Source organism: Oryx dammah, unplaced genomic scaffold (genome assembly GCF_014754425.2).
Source record: "Oryx dammah isolate SB20612 unplaced genomic scaffold, SCBI_Odam_1.1 HiC_scaffold_1, whole genome shotgun sequence".
NCBI classification, from domain to species: Eukaryota; Metazoa; Chordata; class Mammalia; order Artiodactyla; family Bovidae; genus Oryx; species Oryx dammah.
This window is the reverse complement of record NW_024070185.1, coordinates 6,936,503-6,964,128: the sequence shown is the minus strand read 5'-3', so window position 1 is coordinate 6,964,128 and position 27,626 is coordinate 6,936,503. Positions and strand designations below refer to the sequence as shown.

General features: G+C 37.4%; 1 protein-coding gene across 2 annotated transcripts in view; it reads left to right on the top strand.

The window, feature by feature from the left end:
- GLRA3 (glycine receptor alpha 3) overlaps positions 1 to 27,626 on the top strand; it is a 186,631-nt gene that overhangs the window by 80,778 nt on the left and 78,227 nt on the right. For both annotated transcript variants that reach the window (XM_040232270.1, XM_040232354.1), the window contains exon 4: positions 15,056 to 15,279. In XM_040232270.1, coding sequence (XP_040088204.1) covers positions 15,056 to 15,279 — 224 coding nt within the window. The remainder of the gene's footprint in view (positions 1 to 15,055; positions 15,280 to 27,626) is intronic.

The window sequence follows — 27,626 nt, the reverse complement described above, 5'->3', positions numbered from 1 at the left end:
TGATGAGTGTGAAAGGGGAGAGTGAAAATGTTGGCTTAAAACTCAAGATTCAAAAAATGAAAATATGGCATCTGGTCCCATCACTTCATGGCAAATAGGTGGGGAAACAATGAAAAGAGTGACAGACTTTATTTTCTTGGGCTCCAGAATCACTGCAGATGGTAACTGCAGCCATGAAATTAAAAAATGTTTGCTCCTTGGAAGAAAAGCTATGGATGAACCTAGACAACATATTAAAATCAGAGACATTACTTAGCCGACAGAAGTCCATTTAGTCAAAGCTATGGTTTTCCATAGTCATGTGTGGATGTGAGAGTTGAACTATAAAGAATGCTGAGTGCCAAAGAATTGATGCTTTTGAACTGGGGTGTTGGAGATCACTCTTTAAAATCCCTTGGACTGCAAGGAGATCAAGCCAGTCAATCCTAAAAGATATCAGTCCTGAATATTTATTGGAGGGACTGATGCTGAAGGTTAAACTCTCATACTTTGGCCACCTCATGTGAACTGACTCACTAGAAGACCCTAATGCTGGGAAATTTGAAGGCAGGAGGAGAAGTGGATGACAGAGGATGAGATGGTTGGATGGCATCACCGACTTGATGGACATGAGTTTGAGCAAGCTCCAGGAATTGTTGATGGAAAGGCAAGCCTGGCATGCTACAGTCCATGGGGTAGCAAAGAATTGGACATGACTGAGCAATTGAACTGAACTGAAAGTATATAAATGGAAACACTCTACAATGTGTAGGGTATTTACCCTGAATTAACATGGTAGTTCCAATGAGCATTTCCAGTGATTAATTTCATATTCACATATTAATATTTTGGTAAGTAGTTACATAAATCATAAATGTAAGTGTCAGTGTATAATTTAATAACACACTGTTCTACCACCACCAAATTTCAAAACTGAAACATTACCAGTATTAAACATACCTGTATAACCCTTCCCGAATCCTGTTCCCCTAAAGTCTCCCTAGGTTACCACTGTCAACCATTTTGTGTTTATAATTCCTTTGCTCTCAAAATTTTATTAGAGAGATGGAAAGAGACACAGATAGATTGGTAGGTAGGTAGGCTGGTAGATGAGAGAGAGAGACACATTGCTTGGTTTTTAATTTTACAAAAGTGGCACTATAACATATTTTTATTTTATTTTTTACTAAATTTAACATTTCTAGGATTTGTCCTCATTGCAAATAGTAGTATTAATTCATATTCACTGTTATATTGTACCTGATTTTTTTGACATATTATAATATACATTTTTCTGCCAATGAATATTTGGATTGGTTCCAGTTTTTGTTTTGTTTTTCACTATCACCAACAGTGCTGCTGTAAATATTTTGTTAATATCACCTGGTGCACAAGTGGAAGAATTTCTTTAAGATTTATACTTAGAACTAAAATTTTGGTATCTTGAGTATTCACATATCAAATTTACAATACAGTTTTTACAATTAAAAAATTACAGTGTCAATTTTTCCCACTTTTTTTACTTTCAGCTGCAGTATATAAGCTATCATTTGGCTCTATGTTTTTGCCAAAATCTGTGTCATCAAACCTCTTAGTTTTAATATCCCAGCAGGTTAAAATGGTATCTCAATATCTTAATTAACACATCTTTATTTACAAATTAGTCTGAACATTTTTTCACATATTTATTGGACATTTGTGATCTCTGTCCAGTGAAGCATTTCTTATTTTGTCTGTATTCTGCTAAGTTTGTCTTTTTCTCGTACATTGGTGTGAGACTTTTTATATTCTGGCAAGGCCAATCATAAGTTCTACCAGTGTGGCAATTATCTTTTTCCATTGTGATCTGTTTTTTCATTATCCTTAAATAGCCTGTTGATGAATAGAATTTCTTAATTTTGACATCATAGAATTTATTAATGAATCTACATCAAGGCCATAGAATATTCTGCTATATTTTCTTCTATTTTTTCAGTTTTACTATTCTGCTTGAACTTTTAATCTACCCAAACTTGCTTTCTTGGGTGGTATCATGTAGACATAGAATGTGACCTTTTTGCCCTAGGCAGAATCATTTATTAAGCACCCAGCTCTCACCTGAAAATTTCTTTTATTTTTTTTTTGTCAAATAAGGACTGTTTTCAGGCTCTTCCTTTAGTCCTATTAGTCAGTTTATCTTTGTACCAATATCATAATCTCTTACAGCACTTTAGTCATTTTAAGCATCTATTACATGAATTCTCTCCATGTTTGTTCTTTATTTATAAGCATGTTTTGGCTATTCCTGGATCTTATAATCTATAATCATATAAATTATAAGATTTGCTTGTCAATTTCCTCAAAAAACTTGATGGACTTTGATAAAAGTTGCACTGGATCTAACAACTAATTTAGAAAGAATTGCTCACTTCATAATATTTAATCTTTTTGGTATAATCATGGCATCTCTCTCCATTTAAATATTTACATTGTCAAGAAATTATGAAATGTTCTGCATGAAAGAGTTTAACATATTTTAGAGGTATCTCTACATATGATTTTAGTCTTAGTATATGATAATATCTTTTCAATTTTTCAGTTCATTTGAACCCAATAAATTCAAAGACTAGTTAAATTTATATCCACTTGGACCAGTTCTCATTCATCATTTCTTTTTGCATTTCAGAACAGAATTCTGTGGGTTTTGTAAAGTAAAGTAAAGTAAATTAATTAGAAGTCTTTTTAAAGTAAATTAATTAGAAGTCCATTTTGTAAATGTTCATGTGTATTTTTCTTTACTGACTCACCTTCAATTTTAAGATTATATTACTAATTACACTATTCAAAGTTAACTATAATTTCCTCTTAGTATTTTGAGTAAATTGACCCATTGTATTGTGAATTTCATTATTAATGTTGAGAAGTCTGCTGCCAGTCTAAGTATTTTCCAGAACAGGTGATAAGTGCTTACTGTACACATGCCAGACAGTTAATCTAGCTAAAATTGTATAGACTTAAGTGATTTTTAGTATTCACACAGTTGTGCAACCATCATCACAAAGATTTTTGGATATTTATTTTTCCCTAAAATTCATGTCACTCCCTACTTCCCCTCAACTAAGAAACTATTTTCTGTCTGTTTTAATGTAGGATATTTCTTTAGCAGTAGATTCAATTCAACTTCTATTTTCAACTGATTCTTACATGCTTTTACATATTCACTGTATCTTTAATAACAACAATTGTGTATTTTCATTCATTTATTAATCTACTTGATTATTTTAAAAAATATATCTGGTATTATAGCTTCCTATTATCAACTTTCTCTTTTATTTCAAAAAATGTATTTTATATGTTTATTTTCTATTCTTGATATAGTATTCCAATTGAAGTCCATGCATACTCGTGTGTTTTCGTCTTTAGTAAAATAATGTCATAATAAAATAGCTATCTCTTCCCTATGTTTCCATAGCTTGCTGTGCACTTCAACATAGCACTTTTAATGGAAAAAAATATGTTTACAGTTTGTCTTTTATAATATAGGGAACAAATTGAGAGCAGACATTATCTTTCAATATTGTATCATCAGCCCTTAACTAAATTCCAGGTTAGCAATACATGATAAACAAATATTTATTGGACAGCTCTGAATAACTTTGACCTTTTCATATTTTTAACTTGAATAAATTCTGTTGAGTTTTTGGCTAAAATAAATATATTCTACCTCAACTTATCAACATCAGTTCAGTTCAGTCTCTCCATCGTGTCTGACTCTTTGTGACTCCATGGACTGCAGTATGCCAGGCTTCCCTGTCCATCACCAACTCCTGGAGTTTGCTCAAACTCATGTCCACTGAGTCAGTGATGCCATCCAACCATCTCATCCTCTGTCCTCAATCTTTCCTAGCATCAGGGTCTTTTCCAGTGAGTCATCTCTTCCCAACAGGTGGTGAAAGTATTGGAGGTTCAGCTTCACCCTCAGTCCTTCCAACGAATACTCAGGACTGATTTCCTTTCGGATGAACTGGTTTGATCTCCTTGAAGTCCAAGGGACTCTCAAGAGTGTTTTCCAACACCACAGTTCAAAAGCATCAATTCTTTGGTGCTCAGCTTTCTTTATGGTCTAACTCTCACATCCATACACGAATACTGGAAAAACCATAGCATTGACTAGATGGAACTTTGTCAGCAAAGTAATATCTCTGCTTTTTAATATGCTGTCTAGGTTCATCATAGCTTTTCTTATAAGGAACAAATGTCTTTTAATTTCATGGCTGCATCACCATCTGCAGTGATTTTGGAGCCCAAGAAAATAGTCTGTCACTGTTTCCATTGTTTCCCCATCTATTTGCCACAAAATGATGGGACTAGATGCCATGATCTTAGTTTTTTTGAATGTTGAGTTTTAAGCCAGCTTTATCACTCTCCTCTTTCACTTCAAGAGGCTCTTTAGTTGCTCTTCACTTTCTGCCTTAAAGGTGGTATTATCTGTATATCTAAGGTTATTTATATTTCTCCCCAAAATCTTGATTCCAGCTTGTGCTTCATCCAGCCCACTATTTCTCATGATGTACTCTGCATATAAGTTAAATAAGCAGGGTGACAATATTCAGCCTTGACGTACTTCTTTCCCAATTTGGAACCAGTTCGTTGTTCCATGTCCGGTTCTGACTGCGGCTTCTTGACCTGCATACATGTTGCAGTCCTTTAATGAACCGGAACCTGGTGGTTGGGAGTCGACAATAAGAAAGTAAAGGAGAGAAAGAGGCTGATATTCCTTGGTTTATGCAGAAAGCCAGTAAAGCCCCTGACACGGGGCTTACTCTGTTCACGGAGGCCTCAGGTGCCCTCTCAATGGGGTGAAGGTACAGAGCGCCTTCTCAAGAGGGTCTTAGAAGCCCGGGCAGGAAAGTGAACTCAGAAGGCCTCTGCGCTCCCAAGAAATAACCTGAGAGAGAGAGAGAGAGAGACGGAGACCAGAGCTCTGATGGAGCAAAGGTGTTTTAATCAACATGGTGTTCTGGGCATATATACTGTAGTTATTCTCAGCAAAGATAAAGATTAAAATTCCAGACTTACAAAACATAAGCAATCCATATTAAAAAGAGAGAGAGTTGTAAATAATCACTTTTACCATATGGTTCACAAGAAGGAAGAGGGTACGTACGTATCACCGTATAGAAAAACTAAGGAAGGAAATGCCTGGATCCCTCAGCCCTGGGAGAGGCTTGCCTCTCCTCTTAATGCCTGAATATTCAGAAATTAATAAGGAACAGAGGATTACTGACAGATCCAAAACAGCACAGAGGAAGCCTCCTGTTAAATGCTTCCTGACACATATAAATTTTTCATGAGGCAGGTAAGGTGGTCTGGTATTCCCATCTCTTTAAGAATTTTCCACAGTTTGTTGTGATGCACACAATCAAAAGCTTTGCCATAGTCAATAAAGCAGAAATAGATGTTTTTCTAGAATTGTCTTGCTTTTTCTATGCTCCAGCAGATGTTGGCCATTTGAGCTCTGGTTCCTCTGCCTTTTCTAAATCCAGCTTGAACATCTGGAAGTTCTCAGTTGACATACTGTTGAAGCCTGGCTTGGAGAATTTTGAGCATTACTTTGTTAGTGTGTGAGATGCGTGCAATTGTGCAGTAGTTTGAGCATCCTTTGGCATTGCTTTTCTTGGGGATTGGAATGAAAACTGAGCTTTTCCAGTCTTGTGACCACTGCTGAGTTTTCCAAATTTGCTGGCATATTGAGTGCAGCATCATATTTAAGGATTTGAAAGAGCTCAACTGGAATTCCATCACCTCCACTAGCTTTGTTTGTAGTGTTGCTTCCTAAGGCCCACTTGACTTCAGTCTTTGATGTCTGGCTGAGGGTGAGTGATCACACCATTATCGTTATCTGAGTCATTAAGATCTTTTTATATTCTATATCAACTTTTCAACATACAGAAAATAAATATATTCCATCTCAACTTTTCAACATACACATGCTCAAATACATGTAGGTACTGTTAAGTATTCACATCTTACTTTTTGCAGAATGTAACTGAATAAGTATATGTTGTGGCAAAATTTTTATCAAGTTAAAAATGACATGAATGTAAAATAAATTTCCAATAGTTTAATCAAGCTAAGTACCACTTCCTAACAACATTTTTGATAACATCATCAATAACTTTAAAAATAGGGATAGCAAAGCAACTGAGCTCTTTTACCTGGGAAAGAACATCCTTTTCAAAATTTAGTATGTGAATGTATAATTTGTCAAGCCAATCTCATTAAATCAAACTATAAATAAGAAAGGCAGTGATAATTGCCACTATAAACCCAATTTTAGATGATAAGTTTTACAGTCAATTGGGAAATATTCAAGTGATCCAGAAAAAAAGTACCATTTGGTGTTTCTTGTTCTATTTTGTGATGATTATTTTTACAATACCGTTTTCAAAGTTTGTTTTAGAAATATCTTCTTTTTTTCAACATGTATAAGATTTATACAGTTTTCACACAACAGCAGAATACAAATTCTATTCAAGTTCCCATTGATTATATACCAGGAGACACTGGAACATATCCAGGGACAGAAAACAAGGTGAAAAAATTTCATGAAAGGGTATTGAAATCATAGAGTCTGTTCTCTTATCTCTGTGGAATTATGTTAAAAATCAATATCAAAAGATATTTGAGAATAGCCCACATATTTTTAAGTGCAAAATGACATTTACCAAGAGAGATCTTTGACTTAGCCATTGAAAGCTTCAATAAAGTTAGACTGTGGTGTTGGAGAAGACTCTTGAGAGTCCCCTGGACTGCAAGGAGATTCAACCAGTCCATTCTGAAGGAGATCAGCTCTGGGATTTCTTTGGAAGGAATGATGCTAAAGCTGAAACTCCAGTACTTTGGCCACCTCATGCACAGAGTTGACTCATTGGAAAAGACTTTGATGCTGGGAGGGATTGGGGGTAGGAGGAGAAGGGGACGACCGAGGATGAGATGGCTGGATGGCATCACGGACTCAATGGACGTGAGTCTGAGTGAACTCCGGGAGATGGTGATGGACAGGGAGGCCTGGCGTGCTGCGATTCATGGGGTCGCAAAGAGTCGGACACGACTGAGTGACTGAACTGAACTGAACTGAACTGAAGTATGAACAGTGAAGAAGGAAACTGCAGCCCACTCCAGTATTCTTGCTGGAGAATCCCATGGACAGAGGAGCCTGGTGGGTTACAGTCTATGGAGCTGCATGAGTCAGATGCAACCTAGCAACTAAACCACAACTATAAGCACAAGTTTGAACAGAAGGCTAGATTTCCAATTTATAGTCACTGAAAATTTGATATAGTTCCATTTACTCTGGCATTTAATATTACTGCTAAAAGTGTAGAAAGATTATTATTTTAGCTTTTTAAAAACTTTTTGTTTCCCAAAAGAAATTTTTTTATTTGGCCATGGATACTGACAGCTGATTTGTCTGTTTTCTTCTGCTTTTTCCATGACTCTATCTACTGCCTCATCTTGATTTACAAGCAAAGCCTAGAAAGTCTACAAAAATAAGTGTTTTGTAGTTTATCTAGGAATAATACAGAAAATATTGCTGTTATTTTTGGTGAAGAAAATCAATTTTGTATAGTTTATTTCAACCCAAATAAAATGTGAATTTTGTGTAAAAAAAAAATAATTTTTGAATAAGACTTGAAGCTTCTAATCCAATTCTGAGAATATAAATACTATGTTGTTTTAAAAAAGCCCGGGAAATTAATATGTGATACAGTATTATTAACTAAAATACAGATTTTATTCAAATTTCACAAAATTTTATGCTTGTGTCCATTATTTGTTTTCATACCTTATTCAAGATTCCACACTGTGTTTAGTTGCATTGGGCAGCTTCAGCTGCATGCAACAAATTCTGATAAATTCTTTTTTCATTTTTATTCTGTTACAAATATTTTCTAATTTTCATTGTTATGGCTTCTTAGATAAGCCCATCATTTAAAGGTGAACATTTAATTTCCAAATACATGGAGTTTTTAAGTGTCTTTGATATTAATTTCTCATTTAAATGCTTTCTTCTCAGAAATATTATCTTCTGATAATGCGCTCCACAGATTCTTTGTATTTTATACTAATTCTTGCTCAGATTTATTGAGACATAAAGCAAAAACTTATTTGGCTATTGAAATTAAGTGAGCACTTAAGTTTTTTCACAACTTGCATAATTCCATATGCACTAGATCCTATTCAATCATATGAAAAAGTATTTGTGTAAAAAAATTGCATCATATAGTCACTGGAATGATGAATAAGAATACCAAGAAATGCTAAAATATATTAAATGAAATGAAAGATTCAAAAGTGCAGGTAGGATAGAATTTCAACTGTGTGACAGTGTGTAGGAAAAAGAAAAAAAAGCAAAGATATCAAGTTATCAACAGTGCTAGCATTGTTTACATCTTTTTTTTTTTTTGAATCTGTAACAATACAATGTAAAAACACCTGCACACAACAACAGAACAGAAACTTGGCAGCAGGTCCTAGAGAGGTAGTAAGATTGGGTGTGCCGTGTGTGTGAGTGAGGGGCAGGAGGAGAAAGATGAAGGAGGAGACAGAGACAGAGACACAGGAGTAGAGAAGGAAGGCAGGGAAGGGTTGGGGGAAGGCTTGGTTGCTGGGTTAGAAATTTCCTGAAGCACCAGGGAATTTAAAAATGAACTGAATTATGGATCAAAGGAAAGAGAAGCACTTAACTTGCTTCGTTAACATTAAACTATTATTTCTCTCTACTATTTTTTTTTTCTAATTGGTCATTTCAGTTAGTTGCTAGCAATCATATACATCCCTATAAGGCAAAAGATGCTTACTCCTTGGAAGGAAAGCTATGACCAACCTAGACAGCATATTCAAAAGCAGAGATATTACTTTGCTAACAAAGGTCCATATAGTCAAGTCTATGGTTTTTCCAGTGGTCATGTATGGTTGTGAGAGTTGGGCTATGAAGAAAGCTGTTCAATTCAGTTCAGTTCAGTTCAGTCACTCAGTTGTGTCCAACTCTTTGCGACCCCATGAATCACACACAGCACACCAGAGAAGAAAGCTGAGTGTCTAAGAATTGATGCTTTTGAACTGTGGTGTTGGAGAAGACTCTTGTGAGTCCCTTGGACTGCAAGGAGATCCAACCAGTCCATCCTCAAGGAGACCAGTCCTGGGTGTTCGTTGGAAGGACTGATGTGGGGCTGAAACTCCAATACTTTGGCTACCTCATATGAAGAGTTGACACACTGGAAAAGACCCTGATGCTGGGAGGGATTAGGGGCAGGAGGAGAAGGGGACAATAGAGGATGAGATGGCTGGATGGCATCACTGACTCGACGCACATGAGTTTGGGTGAACTCTGGGAGTTGGTGATGGACAGGGAGGCCTGGCGTGCTGCGATTCATAGGGTCGCAAAGAGTTGGACACAACTGAGGGACTGAACTGAACTGAACTGAAGGCAAAAGATGAAAATAATATTCTATATGTCATTTTAGCTGATCTAATACATAGGGTTATGTTTTCTACTAAATTTGTTCTCCCACCAGGGTAACTTTTATGGAGAAATGACAACGTGGCAACTATTATTTAGTCTGGACACACTTAGATTTAGTGCTTGTAATTTCCCATCAGAGAACATGTTGATCAGTAAATCCCCAAATTCTTTACCAAAAAACCCCCACCATTAACCACATAGAGCAGAATCTGTATTTGTTTATAAAATGTTTGGTTTGCATGCAGGGGAATCATGAATGGCTGTGGATCACACAGTCAGTGAGTACGTCATTAAAACTCTGGAAACACAACTTCTAGGCCTGAATTACAGCTCTGCCATTGATAGGTCTGTAATCCTGCTGATGTTACTTAATGTGTCTTTGTTCTGTCCTCCATACCTGTGCAGTTAAGTACACCTAATAACACTTACTTTATAGATTTTCTCTGAGGAGAGTAGAAGTAATCCATGGAGCACCTAGTGTAACATCAGCACAAAATGAAATGTAAACTGTACTTACTGTGATGGAAAAGGGCCTTATATACTCAAAACATTTAATATGTGTATATGTATGTATGTTTATATATAAAGGGAGAGGAGGGGTAATGGAATAAACACAGAAAACATAAAAATACAGAAATGTTGAAATACAAAAGTTAATGATGTTTATCATAATAGTCTTGCAAATTTTCCAAGATTTTATTCACCAGATTTCAGCATTACAGTTATCCATCCCGTATTCTTCCATGGCAAATTCAGTTATCCCAAATTCAAATAAAAATGCCGCTAGTACTTCAAAACTAATTTAGACAGAAAATACAAGCAAATTTCTGTTTACTACGGCTGTTAATTTTGAGAGTCTAACATTTAGTGAATGTGGTTCCGACTACTTCACGTCGATCAATCCAGTGCTCACAAAAGCCCTATCAGAAGAAGTGGTGTTATAGTCATCCCTGTCTCACCATTGATCAAACAAGGTACAGGGAGGATAGAAAGCAATTCACTAGATTTCATTCCTTTGTATGGCTGAGTAATATTCCATTGTATATATGTACTACATTATCATTTGTAGAGGTATGGCTGGACCTCGAGACTGTTATAGAGAGTGAAGTAAGTCAGAAAGTAAAAACAAATATTGTATATGAAACAGATATTGCATATATGTGGAATATAGAAAAATGGTATAGATGATCTTATTTGGAAAACAGAAATAGAGACAGAGATGTAGAGAATAAACATATGGACACCAAGGGGGGAAAAGGTGGGTGGCATGAATTGGGAGATTGGGATTGACATAAAATAGATAACTAGTGAGAACCTACTGTATAGCTCAGGGAACTCTACTTAGCACTTTGTTGTGACAGAAATGGGAAGGAAATACAAAAAAGAGGGGATATATGTATATGTATAGCTGATTCACTTTGCTGTACAGTAGAAACTAACACAATGTAAGGCAATCATACTCCAGTAAAAATTAATTTAGAAAAAGAAAGCTATTCTCTGGGAGAGCTGACATTTGATAGCAAGAAGATTTACTTCTGGGCCTAGTGTATTAATCATTATAATATTTGCCTAATAGAATTACTATTTACTTGTATCTCGTAATGTAAGATTTCAAATACTAGGAGAGAAAGTGTAGTGTGGTTCTATAATAATTTACTATGTGACATACATGTGGAATTTAAACCACATTTTAATGGATGCTTCTTTTCAAATCCAAACGTGGTATATAATTTTACTTGGTCAACAGAATATTTTCCTGCACAATTAATTTAAAGTAGTTAGAATAACATGATGCACTCTATTCTAATAATAATAATAAATTTAAACTCCAAAATGTCAAAATTAGTTTTTATATATTTATGAAATAATGATTATGTTTCTATCACTGTTGTGTAAGATTAATACACTGCTATAACATTTAGAAATAACTCATTAATTATATAGCATGCAAAATTATGAAAAGATAAAATTAACTTCTGAGAGTTTGCAAGCATATATATATATTACTATAAAAGACATTTCTAGGGAAAAAGAATCATTAATGTCTCTGTCCTAAAATATGATTCCAGGCATGTAAATGTCAATTCAGCTGCCTTATAAGACTCAGGAATGAATTAAATGGGTAGATTTTAGAAATGTGAGATAAAAATATTGATTTTAGTCTCATGATGTGTTATCTCATTTTTTTTTAAACTCACACATGACCTTTCTACATTTTCTCCCTTATAGAAGCAGAGCCAGGAGAACAGGGGAAATCCCATTAACAAAACACACCTGAAACTAACACAAAATTGTTAATAAAAATAAATAAATAAAACAGAAAACCACCCGAAACACCAAAGACACTTAGTCTTTAAGTATATCCAAGGAATGACTGAATTTTTAAACTGACTTTAGTAAATCCATGTAACTTTTTTTTTCTCCATAGGCTGCATACACATTTATTTGTCTCTGTTTTGCAAAGCTGTTTCCTTCTTTGCTTTATGATCTTTTGTTATAAGCAATTTATTTCAAATTGAGTTACATGTATGACAAGTTGAGTTACTCTTCTGTTAGAGTGGTGTTATTTGAATATGTTGTTTTATACCCTTGTCTTTGCACATTTTCACATATGACCAGGATTCATAAGGGATTCTCTGGTGGCTCAGACAATAAAGAATCTACCTGTAATGTGGAAGACCTGGGTTCGATCCCTGGGTTGGGAAGATCCTCTGAAGAAGGGAATCACAATCCACTCCAGTGTTCCTGCTTGGAGAATTCCATGGACAAGAGGAGATGGCGGGCTACAGTTCATGGGGTTGCAAAGAGTTGGACATGACTGAGAGACTACACTTTAACTTCCTTTCGGAATTCAAAAATAATTAATATAAGAGGTTGCTGAGCATAGATGGGATACATTGGCTTGAAGATTTGAGCTTAAAAGTTTATTTTCAAAAAGCTGAAGTTGATTGTTTGATAGGGAAGCTTCCCACCTCAACGTTCATTTGCAGGCAGGTCAAAACCTAAACTGTGTGGACTGTTAAAACCTAAGTTTCTGGGTTATAAGGAAATGGTCATTTTTCAGTTATGCTTTGGACTCTGGCTCTAAACCATAGACCTAGACATGTTAGTAAACAAAGATAGTTCTGGTTATTCACAGAAGGAGCACACTGGATGCCGGAAAATATTTGGCTGTGGTGACAGATGACAGTTGATGTTTTCCTTGTGTGATTTACAAACAAACTGAAGGGTACTTGATGTCTTTTTTTTCAGCTCATTCTTGGAGTAAAAAGTGTTTCTGGAAGAATCTGCGATTGTATGTATCAAATTGATCACTAAATCAATCACATAAAGATGAGGAGAGGCAATCAAATTGTATCACATATGGGCAGGCTAAGTCGCTTCAGTCATGTCTGACTCTTTGCAACCCCATGGACCTTCCTCTTGTGACCCTCCTCTGTCCATGGGATTCTCCAGGCAAGAATACTAGAGTGGGTTGCCATGCCCTTCTCCAGGGGAATCTTCTCGACCCAGGGATTAAACCTGTGTCTCTTAAGTCTCCTGCATTGGCAGGTGGATTCTTTACCACTAGCGCCATCTTATCACATACACTGCAGCTTGAAAGTACTCTTAGCATTGCAGAGTACTACGTCAATAAATTAGTTACAATATAAAAATACGTCAGCTTTTTAAAAAACTGTCTCAAGAATCAGTCTTAAAGGAATGGTCAGTTATTTTTCCTGGCAGATATCATCATAACTTGTCTCGTTTTAGTCTTTCCCTATAGATCAGGCAGAGGCAAACGGACTCTAGTCCCATCACTGATGCGTTTGGTGGTAGGTAGGGTGAAGGCACAGATTACAGGACAGTGAGGGATATGGGAACTGACCACCAGCCATGAAACTGTGCTTCTTGGGCTCTGAGCGCTATGCTAGGGGAGGATGACCCATCCTTGTGGCTTGTGAGATTCCCACATCAATGTGAGTTTTGTGGTAGAAAGTTGAAGTGCTCTCTGCTTCATTGTCACTTTGGAAGATACATGGGGCAACTAGAAAGCAGAAAAGTCCTATCTGGTGTGTAACCTCAGCTCCAGTTAGAATATAAGAGTCCCAGTGCAAAAATAATGATCAAGGGAACATATGTATTTGTAACATGCACTTCAAACTCTGAATTTGACCTCATCGCAAGATAAGCAATCTTTGGGTGTAATATTATGGAAACATTTTTTCTGATTGTTTGGTTATTCAATTCTGGTGACTGGTAATTTGGTATGTAAAGAATGATAAAATAGATGAAAACAGATATTCAGTTTCTCTGAGTATCTCCAGCCTTAGCTATCTTCCATGGAAATGAAGCTTTCTTAAAAATGTTCATTTTACTTATGCTTGTACTAACTCTGCATGTTTATTTGCTCATTTCAAAATTTTATAGTCATAGATAGTGTTTATGTATTATGTACAAATACAACACAAACACATGGTTGTCAATCTTTGTCAATCTATACCTTAGTCAAGGCTATGGTTTTTCCAGTAGTCATGTATGGCTGTGAGAGTTGGACTATAAAGAAAGCTGAGCACCGAAGAATTGATGCTTTTGAACTGTGGTGTTGGAAAGGACTCTTGAGAGTCCCTTGGACTGCAAGGAGATCCAACCAGTCAGTCCTATAGGAAATCAGTCCTGAATATTCACTGGAAGGACTGATGTTGAAGCTGAAACTCCAATACTTTGGCCACCTGATGCGAAGAACTGGCTCGTTTGAAAAGACCCTGATGCTGGGAAAGATTGAGGGCAGGAGGAGAAGGGGATGACAGAGGATAAGATGGTTGGATGGTATCACCAACTCGATGGACATGAGTTTGGGTAAACTCCAGGAGTTGGTGATGGACAGGGAGGCCTGGCATGCTGTGGTTCATGGGGTCACAAAGAGTCAGACACGACTGAGGACTGAACGGAACTGAACCTTAATCTGGAAACTGTAAGCAAGAATTTGATTGGAATCTTTGACTTTTCTTTCATTAATGACTATGAAAGATCTAACTGGGAAATCTCATAAGTCAAATCTTAAAGGATTACTGGCAATAACGTTCCTTTATTATTCCAAAACCACCTTTTATTTTTACCACTCACCAGCCTTTGTGATATGTTAAATATGAGAAAATGGGGGGCTTTATTGTAAAAAATACATATGTTTATTTTTACAAAATAGGCAGCTTTCAAGAAAATTTTACTAAATACATTCTGGATGCTAATAGACACCTACTAAAAGAAGTGATTCTAAAACATTTTATTCTGAGCGTCCAATAGCAATTCAGTATTTTATTTGAGAGAGTAAAATTAAAATGGAACAGCAAAATATAAGCATGATAAAAGTATGTTCTTCTGTGGCCTTTTCTTTGGAGGTATGTAGAAACATGGGCAAAGCCTCAGAACTGCAGACTCTTGGTGGTAATGACTGAGGATTGAGGGTATGGAAATCTCACAAGGATGTCAGTAGTTTTTGCTATAATTCAGAGACGCTGAAAGACTAACACATACAATTCAAAGCTTTTAAAAACAGGCCTTTTCCCTTCTTTCTTTCTTTTGTCACAGGATTACAGAGTGAACATTTTTCTTCGTCAGAAATGGAACGACCCACGTCTTGCATATAGTGAATACCCTGATGACTCCTTAGACCTAGACCCTTCCATGTTGGATTCCATTTGGAAACCTGATTTGTTCTTTGCCAATGAAAAGGGAGCCAACTTTCATGAAGTGACTACAGACAACAAATTGTTACGAATTTTCAAGAATGGGAATGTTCTTTATTCAATAAGGTGAGCATTTCAGTGAAACAGAGTAGTGATTTGTTTGTTTTTTAGCTTTTAGTGAGTGTTTTGAAATGTTTGAGTAAGTTCTTTCATTGTTCCACTCAAGTTCTTATGATATACCATTTCCCAAATACATTTAATCAACATTAAGACACCAAGTTCCAGATCCAGGAACTATATGAGTAATTCTTGGAAATCCACTTTTTAAAATAAATGGGCCATGTTCTTACATCAGCCAAACTTGTGGGTGGTTTAAAGGTAAATTGAATGTAGTTTGAATCATATGTTGTGATTACATTTTAATGTATGCATACTTCCTTTAAACATTTATACATGAGGTAATATTTAGGTTTGCTTCTCTGAGATCCATTTCCCATAAATTATTTATCAGGTGTATGTATTTTTTAAAGATGTCCTTGAACTTCTGTGGTCAATCTTTAGAAAAAGATCTAATTTACATTTTGGTTATTTACTATACATTTCTCAGAAGACCATGTGGCCTTTCAAAGCTAATACCAAAACATAGCAATAATATAAAAATATAAACATTAATAGTAACATTTCTTGACAGTTGAACTTTAAAATTCATTCAAATTCAGTTTTGCTATTTATACCTAATATCAAATAGGTATAAATTCAGTAAATAGGAACTTACACTAAACTACTGGAAGAATTGTGCTCCATCTGAAAAAATTCTAAAATAAAATGACTCATTTATTTTAATTTTATCTTATCTCAAATTTCTTAAATTAATTTATCTTAATTTTCTTTTAATTTATCTTGATTTTCCATAATTATTTTTAGTCAGTTAATATTTTTAAAAAGAACAGAAGGTTAGGATCAGAATTCATATCATATTTCTTAGAAGAGACAATATACTCTATTTATAGCAATAGGCAATTGCTTCAAAAATATGTGTATCACCAGTAACATACTTAAAAGTATCAAGGTAAACTAGGCATTGGATATATAGCCTGAAAGTTATTTCCTTAGATTTTTACCTCTCTATTTTCTATTTTTTAACTTTTCTTCTCACCAGGAATGGATATATTTGATTTTAAGTTCATCTGCCCAATATCAGGGATCAGTTCAGTTCAGTCCAGTTGCTCAGTCATGTCCGACTCTTTGTGACCCCATGAATCGCAGCACGCCAGGCCTCCCTGTCCATCAACAATTCCTGGAGTTCACCCAAACTCATGTCCGTCGAGACAGTGATGCCATCCAGCCATCTCATCCTCTGTCATCCCCTTCTCCTCCTGCCCCCAATCCCTCTCAGCATCAGAGCCTTTTCCAAAGAGTCAACTCTTCCCATGAAGTGGCCAAGGTATTGGAGTTTGAGCTTTATCATCAGTCCTTCCAAAGAACATGCAGGACTGATCTCCTTTAGAATGGACTGGTTGGATCTCCTTGCAGTCCAAGGGACTCTCAAGAGTCTTTTACAACACCACAGTTCAAAAGCATCAATTCTTAAGTGCTCAGGACTTCCCTGGTGGCTCAGATAAAGCATCTGTCTACAATGCGGGAGACCTAGGTTCGATCCCTGGGTCAGGAATATTCCATGGAGAAGGAAATGGCAACCCACTCCAGTACTCTTGCCTAGAAAATCCTGGTGCAGGCTCCTCTGTCCATGGGGTCGCAAAGAGTCGGACACAACTGAGCGACTTCACTTTCACTTCACAGCCCTCTTCACAGTCCAATTCTCACATCCTTACATGACGACTGGAAAAACCATAGCCTTGACTAGATGGACCTCTGTTGGCAAAGTAATGTCTCTGCTTTTCAATATGCTATCTAGGTTGGTCATAACTTTCCTTCCAAGGAGTAAGTGTCTTTTAATTTCATGGCTGCAGTCACCATCTGCAGTGATTTTGGAGCCCCCAAAAATAAAGTCTGACACTGTTTCCACTGTTTCCCCATCTATTTCCCATGAAGTAATGGGACTGGATGCCATGATCTTCATTTTCTGAATGTTGAGCTTTAAGCCAACTTTTTCACTCTCCTCTTTCACTTTCATCAAGAGGCTTTTTAGTTCCTCTTCACTTTCTGCCATAAGGGTGGTGTCATCTGCATATCTGAGGTTATCAATATTTCTCCCGAAAATCTTGATTCTAGCTTGTGCCTCTTCCAGCCCAGCGTTTCTCATGATGTAAGCAGGGTGACAATATACAGCCTTGACATACTCCTGTTCCTATTTGGAACCAGTCTGTTGTTCCATGTCCAGTTCTAACTGTTTCTTCCTGACCTGCATACAGATTTCTCAAGAGGCAGGCCAGGTGGTCTGGTATTCCCATCTCTTTCAGAATTTCCCACAGTTTATTGTGATCCACACAGTCAAAGGCTTTGGCATAGTCAATAAAGCAGAAATAGATGTTTTTCTGGAACTCTCTTGCTTTTTCCATGATCCAGCGGATGTTGGCAATTTGATCTCTGGTTCCTCTGACCTTTCTAAAACCAGCTTGAACATCTGGAAGTTCACAGTTCACATATTGCTGAAGCCTGGCTTGGAGAATTTTGAGCATTACTTTACTAGCGTGTTGCTGCTGCTGCTGCTGCTAAGTCGCTTCAGTCGTGTCCGACTGTGCGACCCAATAGACGGCAGCCCACCAGGCTCCCCCGTCCCTGGGATTCTCCAGGCAAGAACACAGGAGTGGGTTGCCATTTCCTTCTCCAATGCATTAAAGTGAAAGTGAAAGTGAAGTCGCTCAGTTGTGCCCGACCCTTAGCGACCCCATGGACTGCAGTCTACCAGGCTCCTTCGACCATGGGATTTTCCAGGCAAGAGTACTGGAGTGGGTTGCCAGATGAGTGCAAATGTGCGGTAGTTTGAGCAATCTTTGACGTTGCCTTTCTTTGAGATTGCAATGAAAACTGACCTTTTCCAATCCTGTGGCCACTGCTGAGTTTTCCAAATTTGCTGGCATATTGAGTGCAGCACTTTCATAGCATCATCTTTCAGGATTTGAAACAGCTCAACTGGAATTCCATCACCTCTACTAGCTTTGTTCATAGTGATGCTTTCCAAGGCCCACTTGACTTCACATTCCAGATGTCTGGCTCTAGATTAGTGATCACACCATCATGATTATCTGGGTTGTGAAGCTCTTTTTTGTGCAGTTCTTCTGTGTATTCTTGCCACCTCTTAATATCTGCTGCTTCTGTTAGGTCCATACCATTTCTGTCCTTTATCGAGCCCATCTTTGCATGAAATGTTCCCTTGGTATCTCTAATTTTCTTGAAGAGATCTCTAGTCTTTCCCATTCTGTTGTTTTCCTCTATTTCTTTGCACTGATTGCTGAGGAAGGCTTTCTTTTTTTTTTTTAATTAATTTATTTATTTTTAATTTTTACTTTACAATTCTGTATTGGTTTTGGCATAGATTGACATGAATCCACCACAGGTGTACATGCGTTTCCTTGCTATTCTTTGGAACTCTGCCTTCAGATGCTTATATTTTACCTTTTCTCCTTTGCTTTTCACTTCTCTTCTTTTCACAGCTATTTGTAAGGCCTCCCCAGACAGCCATTTTGCTTTTTTGCATTTCTTTTCCATGGGGATGGTCTTGATCTCTGTCTCCTGTACAATGTCAGCAACCTCCGCCCATAGTTCATCAGGCACTCAATCTATCAGATCTAGTCCCTTAAATCTATTTCTCACTTCCACTGTGTAATCATAAGGAATTTGATATAGGTCATACTTGAATGGTCTAGTGGTTTTCCCTACTTTCTTCAATTTAAATCTGAATTTGGCAATAAGGAGTTCATGATCTGAGCCACAGTCAGCTCCTGGTCTTGTTTTTGCTGACTGTATAGAGCTTCTCCATCTTTGGCTGCATAGAATATAATCAATCTGATTTCGGTGTTGACCATCTGGTGATGTCCATGTGTAGAGTCTTCTCTTGTGTTGTTGGAAGAGGGTGTTTGCTATGACCAGTGTGTTCTCTTGGCAAAACTCTATTAGCCTTTGCCCTGCTTCATTCCATATTCCAAGGCCAAATTTGCCTGTTAGTCCAGGCGTTTCTTGACTTCCTACATTTGCATTCCAGTCCCCTGTAATGAAAAGGACATCATTTTTTGGGTGTTAGTTCTAAAAGGTCTTGATAGTTGTTATTTTTTCCATGAAATAATATAAAATAGAAACAACAGGAATGAAAATTTAATCTTAGTACCTTAGTGATTTTGAAAATATTTTTATACAAAGCTGTTTTGTAAATCATACTAATTCCTTATCCCAATATATATGATTTTCATATGTTTTTATTCCATGTGAAAAGAGGAAAGAACCAGTGAACTCTAAGAATAATGAAATTACACATTCTAAACAACAGAGAAATGATAGATTTTGGGCCAATGGAAGACAGTGCCTCAGGGACCTGTGGCAGTATAACAAATGAGCTAACATTTGTGTCACTGGAGTCTCAGATGGAGACAGAGAATAAGGTATAGAGCTACAAAAAATACTAAAGGAATTAATGGCTGAAATGTATATATTTTGCAAAAGGCATAGATCTACAAATTCAAGATACTGCCTAAATCCCCAAAGTATTAATACCAAATCACATCACATGCAAACTTCTGAAACTAAATAAAAATACAGATAATATTGAGAGCAACAAAACCTTACCTGTAGGGGAAAAACAGTTGAAATGCTAGCTAATTTCTGATCAGAAATCATAGAAACCAAAAAGAAGACATGCATTTTTCAAGTGCTGAAAGAAAGGAACTGGTATCCCTGGAATCTCGTTGTTCAGTTGCTCAGCTGTGTCTGACTCTTGACAACTCCATGGACTGCAGCACACTAGGCTTTGTTTTCTCCTGGAGTTTGCTCAAACTCCTGTCCATTGAGTTGATGATGCCATCCTACCATCTCATCCTCTGCCACCCTCTTCTCCTGCCCTCACTCTTTACTTTCATCAGGGTCTTTTCCAGTGAGTCAGCTCCTCGCATCAGGTGGTCAAAGTATTGGAACTTCAGCTTCACCATCGGTCCTTCCAATGAATATTCAGGTTGATTTTCTTTAGGATTAACTAGTTTGATTTCCTTGCTATCCAAGGGACTCTCAAGAGTCTTCTTCAGCACCACAATTCAAAAGCATGAATTTTTCATGCTCCAACTCTCACACCCATACATAACTACTGGAAACTTCATAAGTTTGACTATAGGGACCTTTGTACCTGGTGAAAGTCTTCCCTGGCGACTCAGTTGGTAAAAAGTCTGCCTGCAATGTGGGAGAGCTGGGTTCCATCCTGGGGTCGGGAAGATCCCCTGGAGAAGGAAATGGCAGCCCACTCCAGTATTCTTGCCTGGAGAATCCCATGGATAGGGGAGCCTGGTGTCACAAAGAGTCAGACACGACTGAGTAACCAACACTTTCACTTTCACCTGGTGAAAATATCCTTTAGGAATGAAGGGGAAATTGAGACATTTTTGGATAAAGGAAAATTAAGAGAATTTGTCACAAATAGACCTCATGGCACTGCTGCTGCTAGGTCACGTCATTCGTGTCTGACTCTGTGCGACCCCATAGACCTCAGCCCACCAGGCTCTTCTGTCCCTGGGATTCTCCAGGCAAGAACACTGGGCTGGGTTGCCATTTCCTTCTCCAAGGCGTGAGAGTGAAAAGTGAAAGTGGAATCGCTTAGTTGTGTCTGACTCTTCGTGACCCCATGGACTGTAGCCTACCAGGCTCCTCCGTCCATGGGATTTTCCAGGCAAGAGCACTGCAGTGGGGTGCCACTGGCGTCTCCCCCTCATGGCACTAGTGGTAAAGAACCCACCTGCCAATGCTGGAGATGTAAGAGAGGCGAGTTGGAGGAAGGCACTTCAACCCACTCCGGAATTCTGGCCTGGAGAATTCCAGGGACAGAGGAGCCTAATGTGTCACAGCCCACAGTGTTGCAAAGAGTGTGGGACATGACATGACTGAAGTGACTTAGCAGGCAGGTAGGTGGGCAGACCGCCCCTGAAAGTACAGCTAAAGGAAGTTTTCTAAACAGAAAGGAACCAATAAGAGAAGAAGCATTGAAGCATCAAGAAAGAAGAAAGGAGACTCATCAGAAATATGAGCAAATATAATAGACTTTTCTTCTCCTCTTGAATTTTCTAAATTATGCTTCACAGTTGAAGCAGGAATTATAACATTGCTCTAAGGGAAAATGCCGAATAAGAAATAAGAGAACTTTTTATAATTACATTGGCAGAAATTAATGAGATGTAATATTTAGTGCTGTCTAATACCCGGTCAGGAAGCAACAGTTAGAACTGGACATGGAACAACAGACTGGTTTCAAATAGGAAAAGGAGTACGTCAAGGTTGTATATTGTCACCCTGCTTATTTAACTTATATGCAGAGTACATCATGAGAAACTCTGGGCTGGAAGAAGCACAAGCTGGAATCAAGATTGCTGGGAGAAATGTCAATAACCTCAGATATGCAGATGATACCACCCTTATGGCAGAAAGTGAAGAGGAACTGAAGAGCCTCTTGATGAAAGTGAAAGAGGAGAGTGAAAAAGTTGGCTTAAAGCTCAACATTCAGAAAGTGAAGATCATGGCATCTGGTCCCATCACTTCATTGGAAATAGATGGGAAAACAGTGGAAACAGTGTCTGACTTTATTTTTGGGGGCTCCCAAATCACTGCAGATGGTGATTGCAGCCATGAAATTAAAAGACACTTACTCCTTGGAAGAAAAGTTATGACCAACCTAGACAGCATATTGAAAAGCAGAGACATTACTTTGCCAACAAAGGTCCGTCTAGTCCAGGCTATGGTTTTTCCAGTGGTCATGTGTGGATGTGAGAGTTGGTCTGTGAAGAAAGCAGAGTGCCAAAGAATTGTTGCTTTTGAACTGTGGTGTTGGAGAAGACTCTTGAGAGTCCCTTGGATTGCAAGAAGATCCAACCAGTCCATTCTAAAGGAAATTAGTCCTGAATATTCATTGGAAGGACTGATGCTGAAGCTGAAACTCCAATACTTTGGCCACCTGATGCGAAGTGTTGACTCATTGGAAAAGACTCTGATGCTGGGAGGGGTTGGGGGCAGGAGGAGAAGGGGACGACAGAGGATGAGATGGCTGGATGGCATCACTGACTCTATGGACGTGAGTCTGAGTGAACTCCAGGAGCTGGTGATGGACAGGGAGGCCTGGTGTGCTGCGATTCATGGGGTCGCAAAGAGTTGGACACAACTGAGCGACTGAACTGAACTGAATACCCTTTTGTAGGCAGATGACTTTGTAAAATGATTTGTTGGGTTATAGAAAAATGTAAAATACACTTATCCTTCAACCCAACAATTCTGCTTCTAGGAATTTAGGTTATTTATGTGTTCATGTGTACAACAAGACACATTTACCACGATACACACTGCACCACTGAGACAGCAACAAAAGACCCTGTATATTCACTAATGAGAACAAGGCAGAACAAAATGATAGCCCCAAATCATGAAATACTCTTTAGGATCTAGACCTAAATGAATTCATAAGAAAATGCCTTCAAAATATCCTTAAGGTTAGAAATGTTTCATGCTTATTTTTGTTTAAAACATTCTATATATTTAAGCATAACAGTGTATGTAAAAATACACATATATCTGGGGGGAGTTGGACAAACTGGGAGAGCAGTGTTGACATATATACACTTACTATATACATGTATAAAGTAAGTAGTTAGTGGGAAGCTGCTGTATAGCACAGGGAGCTCAGCTCCATGCACTGTGATGACCTAGAAGGGTGGGGTGGGGGGATTGGGAGGAGGCTCCAGATGGAAGGGATACATGTATGCATATGGCTGACTCCCTAACACAACACTGTAAAGCAATTATCCTCCAGTTACAAAAAACAAATTAATATTGTGCTCTTAACAGAAAAAAAGTAAATAAAATATAAAAAAATAGACATATATCTAATTCCATACAAGAAGTTCAGAAGGATACCCACAATTTGTTAAAAATAACCAATTATGGAAAAGAACCTTAGAATTTAGGTAGAAATAAAGATGAGTTATAAATTTCCCTGTATGTAAGTTTATATTATTTGAATTTTTTAGTAAGAGTCATATTTTACTTATGAATTAAATACATATATTTTAAGTGACAGAGGCTTTTAACCTGAAGTCATGATCCCTGACTCCTCTGTGATGTGCCTTTGTGATGGTTATCAGGGGATCCATAACAGGTATAAACAAATCAAAGTTACTTCTTTTCCTGTTAACTTGAAAATAAACTTTGTGGAAGACATAATTTGTTAAATTGCAAAAATATATGACCAAGTAGCTTGGAAAATCATTTTGCAAAATTATAGTATCTAGATTTCTTGAAATAACAATGTGTTATTGTATCCTGTACGATTATGCCTATTTAGTTGTTTATATCAAGTCTTAATGGACTTGGAAAATGGTGCCATCCATTATAAATTGCCCACATTTCTTCTAATATTTTGAGAAAAGTTATAGAATAATTCAGAATTGTTTCTTTCTTCTTTCAGTATGAGTTCAGATGAAACAGACGATGTCTCTTGGCATCTAGTTTTTGTTTGCTCTATCCTGGCTCTCATGATCAAAGACTAAATTCATGTTTTTTTCAGTTGTTTTTGGAAATTTCACAGGACTTAGAAATTTCAAATGGCAAGCAGTTTCTTTGTTAACAAAAGTTGTGCCTGGGAAAAAAAATCTTGTTTGATTTACAAATGGAGCACCTGTGATGTTTCGTGAGCGATCTGCTTTCTTGCTTGTTCGAAGAAAGAAGAATGTCCTGGCAACTTGACCTATTGAACTTACAATTTCTCTGTACTTCCTCCTTAAAGCCACTAAAACAAAGACATAAACTGAATAAGGAATGAAATGACATTGACACACAGGAAGATGAAAGGAATGGGAAATGAGAGTGACAGATGAGTGATAAGATATTTTAGGAAGCTTGAAAATGAATACACTTGTGAAAACTGACTTCACAGAGATAGTGAAAACCTAAGACAAAATGGGGGAACCTAAAAGGAAGAAAATAATGGACATCAGAAAGAGGGGGCTAGAAAGGAGATATAAAAAACAAAGAGTTGAGGGACTTCCCTGGCAATCTAGTGGTTAAAAATTCACCTTCTGGTACAGGGAGTGTGGGTCCAATCTCTGGTTGGGGAGCTAAGATCCCACATGCCTCTCAGCCAAAAAACCAGAGCATAAATGACAGAAGCAATATTGTAAGAAATTCAATAAAAGACTTTAAAAATAGTCCACATCTAAAAGTCTTTAAAAATTAAAAAAAAAAATCTAATGTAAACTTTACAGGAACAACAGTGAGCCCTTTATCTTCACTTTCTTGCCTATGTTTCTCAGACTAGGATCTACTTTTATGCCTTCTGATCTGGGCAGAGAGCAGGAGGACAGAAAACTCCAACAAGGTTGTTCCAAGAGCTTCTGGAGTAGGGACTACAGGCACAGCTGGGTCTGTCAGAAGCATCACATCAAGAAAATGAGGATACTGTGAGGTCTGCACACTGAGTGGTGTAGCCTGTTCTCTGCAGAATGTCTAAGAGGAAAGGTCTACAGACAGTTGGGGAATCACCAGTGAAAAATCTGAGCAGCCATCCTATGATGGATGAATCATGCCATTACTCAATGAATCATCTTCTGCTTATTGAATTCCAACTAGTTTTTATTATCTCATTCTTAAATATAAACAGACATTGGAGGACATCCTATAATAATAACAGTAATTAAAAAAAGAAGCAGAGGTCAGAATAAACATGCAGAGGAAATAAAGAGCAAAAAGAAGAAAATTAAAGAGAAAAAATTACTCAAGAGAAAATGCAAGAAGCAGAAGAGACCATGAAAAGAAATCTCTGGACAGAAATGAAATAGGAGACTTTCAGGAAAGGAGAAATGAAGTCATTCAGAGCATAAGAAAGTACAGATAGTAAACTGAAGTGGAAAAAAACATTACTGGAATATTTGAAAGATGAAATGGAGAATCTGCCAAAAAGCAGAATCAAGATACTGAGAAATAGGAAATAGGAAAGAAAGGATATGAAAAGTGGAGTATCAATACAGAGGTTCGATATCTGACTTGAAAAGAAATAGAGACCTCCATGAGAAATAAGGAAGAGATCCACTGTCTGCTCTGTTTAATCACTGAGAAGGACTTGGTTCTGATAAGGAGTTTGTTGAGTTTGAAGTAATAGTAGGGAATAAAAACTGAAGTGATCATTAAAGTAAGACAGTTATTAACACTAGGGTAAATAAGCACTGTCCAAGAGCTGTAATTATGGCAAACAACTAAACTTAACTATGAACACTAATTGCATATTTTGCATATTCACAACATGTAAACACTGAATATTAATTTCACTGTTAATTTTTACATAACTAAATTCTGAATTCTGCTGGAACGTTAAGTGTACATAGAGTGTGGTATAAGGGAAATATACTCTTATTTTCCTTTGTAGCAAATTAATAGGAAACTTCACATATTTAAAAAATCCAGCATAATGTGATAGCAATTTAGATACAGAATGTAAGTCCCAAACAGATTTCCAAAGAAAGTTGCCTCTGAGGAGCTAGAACTGAACTGGGGGGTAGGGATGGGTGGGGCAAAGCTCTTTTCCATATGTTTTATGTAATTGTCAAGCTTCTAAATGACATCTGTGAATTACATTGATAAATTTTAAGTAAACTATATTAATAACTTCTATTATAATTTTTAATTATGTTGATAATTTTTCTTTTCTTTTTAAACATGATTTTTACTCATTTACTTGCAAGAGAAGAATTCTGCATTTATGTCAAATTTTTTTTAAAAAATGGAGTATAATTGCTTTACGACTGTGTTAGTTTCTGCTGCACAACAAAGGGAATCAGCTGTATGTAGACATATATTCCCTCCCTCTTGGAGTGAATGCTTTTCAAGCGAAGGTGTTGGGACAAGACACATGATTTTGGATTGTCAAGTTTGGGATTTGACTTTATTCTACTTATAAAATTAACTTATTATGTACTTCATGGGTACTGACTGCCAACACAGGTCCCTGGGATCAAAGACAGGAATGAATTACTGCAGCCAAGCAGCAGGTGCCTCAGCACATTTCCCAACTTCTGCATTGTCCTCAGGTCTCCTGTGAACAACACAGCAGACACAGATGGACACAACACATCCAGGGATCTGGCACACAATTGTGGAACACTGAGACTGCGGAAGCCACTGCTTTCATAGCAAGCAGCAAGCAAGCCTTCTCTTTGTCCATGGGGATGTGCTCTCATCTCTCAGAATTAGCAGCTACACAAACAACCCTGAGAAATAAATGGTTCAGGAGAAAGTATCGTCAGAGCCTTCCATTCTCAATAGACCCAACAGGAGGTAAATTTACTTACTGGCTGTGGTTCAGGACAGGTCTCTTTACCTGTGAAAGGCTCATTTTTCTTCTTACATGCATGATGGTGAAAATATTTGCAATTATCTATGTAAATTATCTGGATAGTGCCGGGCATACAATTAGCACTAAAGCTTTTATTTTTATCTTTCTGAAGAGAAAACAAAACCCCCAAAAGTTTAAATTCTGGTCTTTTCCAGAATCCATAAATGAGCAAATTTGTGAACTTTTGCAAACTGTCAGTCTACGCCTTGGTTTTATCACTTGGGAAATGGGAATGGTAAATCCTCATCACAAGATAATGAAAGCACATTATTGGCAGTTCAGTACTATCTCCTGCTTCCTTTACTAACACTGCAAATGCATACCAAGACATCCAACTGTACTGTTTCTACCGCAGAAGCATGACTGTATTAACCATCACATACCAGGAAGAAACTTTCAGTTCAGTTCAGTTCAGTCGCTCAGTCGTGTCCGACTCTTTGCGACCCCATGAATTGCAGCACGCCAGGCCTCCCTGTCCATCACCAACTCCCAGAGTTCACTCAGACTCATGTCCATCGAGTAGTGATGCCATCCAGCCATCTCATCCATCATCCCCTTCTCCTCCTGCCCCCAATCCCTCCCAGCATCAGAGTCTTTTCCAACGAGTCAACTCTTCGCATGAGGTGGCCAAAGTACTGGAGTTTCAGCTTTAGCATCATTCCTTCCAAAGAAATCCCAGGGCTGATCTCCTTCAGAATGGACTGGTTGGATCTCCTTGTAGTCCAAGGGACTCTCAAGAGTCTTCTCCAACACCACAGTTCAAAAGCATCAATTCTTCGGCACTCTGCTTTCTTCACAGTCCAACTCTCACATCCATACATGACCACTGGAAAAACTATAGCCTTGACTAGACGGACCTTTGTTGGAAAAGTAATGTCTCTGCTTTTGAATATACTCTCTAGGTTGGTCATAACTTTTCTTCCAAGGAGTAAGCGTCTTTTAATTTCAT